The following is a 2,013-nucleotide window of genomic DNA, read 5'->3' as shown; positions in this document are numbered from 1 at the left end:
TTATCACTTTTTATTGGTTCAGTGGCACAAATCGCCTGCAAAGTTTGGCCAATCCACACAGCTGGGTTGGCCAATCAAGGAAGCCGATGACCTGTCGATCTCCTAATATGGTAAATATAATCCTCCCCCCACCCCACCCCACCCCGGAAACGTGACAGTGTGACACGATTCACAAAGGTTTCCCTCTATGAACATGAACATCAGTGTTGTATCCTACAATGCGCGAGGGCTGCGTGTTGGCCTCAGTGAAACTGATGAACCACGTCGTATTGTTGTGGACCAACTGCTGATGTATCTGATGCTAACTCCTTATTTGGTAGGCATTTAATGTGAACATATTGGGCCGCTGCATTGCATAGGGCATTAAAGCCGGCCTAGGTTGCGGTTGCTACGTGGAGTGGATAGGTCGAGCTTTGCCGGACGTTTGTGGCATTTGTATCCATAATACTGTAAAAGTGTCTGTGCGCACAACAGCGTTCCATTTTGTCTACAGAGGTAGCGTAACCTCTCTCGGATCCTGTTCCGTTCCGCGATATGATGCACTGGACGCTGTACCGGAAGAGAGGATCAAAGAGGTATTACCATGCTGCTGTGGCAATGGACCACAAGTTATACACCTTTGGAGAGTACGACAAGACCCACAGGGATCGGGTGGGCGTACACGTCTTCAACACGGTGTCGTTGCGCTGGGCGAAGTTGCACCCGGGGGAGACAACTCGAAGCGGGGAACGCCACCTGGAGGCTCCCTCCATGAGCTGGGGCCAGACGGCCGTGCTGATAGAAGCCGTCATCTACATCTTCGGGGGCTACTGGGAAGGGCAGTATTTGGACGCGCTATACGGATTCGACATCGACGCCCACTGGTGGTTCAGGCCCGAGACATCCGGGACCGTCCCCGAGGCGAGGAGCAACCACTCGGCCTTCGTCTTGGAGATGGCCATGTATATCTTTGGAGGACTCAACGCGAGCGTGGGATTCTTCACGAATGACATTTGCAAGTTGAACACCACCACGATGGTCTGGTCTTTGATTAACACCGGAGGCACCCCGGCACCCGTTTCGTTGTTTCACTCTTCCACCGTCATCGGGACGAGGATGTTTGTATTCGGGGGCCGAGGGATTCAGTTCGACTACTACAACAGCATCAGTGTGTTTGACACGGAGACCGACCGCTGGCTGAGCGCACCTTCTGCTCAGCTTCTTCCCGAACGACGCGAGTGTCATTCGGCCTTTGCCTACAACGGGGAGCTGTATATATTTGGTGGCTACCGTAATGGCCGGACCTTCAACGATCTGTGGAGATTCAATCCAGACACTATCTCCTGGAAGAAGGTCGAGCCCAAGGGGAAAGGCCCATGTCCGATGTTTAGTATGTGTTGTAACATGGTGGGGGATTGTACCATCCTCTTTGGAGGAGGATATACAAGCATGCATTCATCCATTCAAGTGTCTGACCTGTACATATTAGACTTAAGTCCTAGTCTGAAGACGTTATCCAAGCTAGCAGTCATTCAGCACGGTCTGAAGCAGTCTGGACTCCCACACGACGTCAGGTGGGAGCTGGCAGCCATGACTAACGGCAGCGAAGGCAAGGCTAATGTGCGATTGCTCACATCCAGCATGTTCCGGTGGATGTTGGCGTTCCTGAGGGCCTTGAAATCGATGTTGACGCCCAGTTGTCTGACCAGTGCAACTCAGACTTAAGTCCTAGTCCGAGGACGATATGGATGCCCACGGCATCGGGTGGGAACGTGCGCAAGCAAGGAGGCGAGCTACGTCTGTCTGTCTGACTGTGTTCAGTCCAGAGATAGTCTTGCAAACCTCTAGACCGATCAGCGCCACATTCCCTGTTCATGTTTCCAGCAGGTACCTTAGAACCGCCACAGATATTATTATTTTTGTTCTTCTCCAAAATGATGTTTTATATATTATTTGTTTGAGGGACGCTAGAAGCTCACCCAGCTTTGTGTCTATGTGTACCCCCATAGTGATGATCTGATTGGCTGAGAAATG

The 2,013-nt window shown here is 51.7% G+C and overlaps 1 protein-coding gene across 1 annotated transcript; it reads left to right on the top strand.

Annotated features, from left to right (window-relative positions):
* Positions 1-534: 534 nt before the first annotated feature.
* Positions 535-1,704, top strand: LOC306932992 (kelch domain-containing protein 3-like; the record flags this gene model as incomplete). The annotated part of the gene is made up of 1 exon (XM_079514962.1): positions 535-1,704. The coding sequence occupies one exon, from the start codon at positions 535-537 to the stop codon at positions 1,702-1,704; it is 1,170 nt and encodes a 389-aa protein (XP_079371088.1).
* Between the last annotated feature and the right edge of the window lie 309 nt (positions 1,705-2,013).

The sequence above is a fragment of the Electrona antarctica genome, assembly GCF_951216825.1.
Source record: "Electrona antarctica genome assembly, chromosome: 11".
NCBI classification, from domain to species: Eukaryota; Metazoa; Chordata; class Actinopteri; order Myctophiformes; family Myctophidae; genus Electrona; species Electrona antarctica.
Note: the sequence above shows the minus strand (reverse complement) of the source record. Positions and strands in the feature narration are given on the sequence as shown.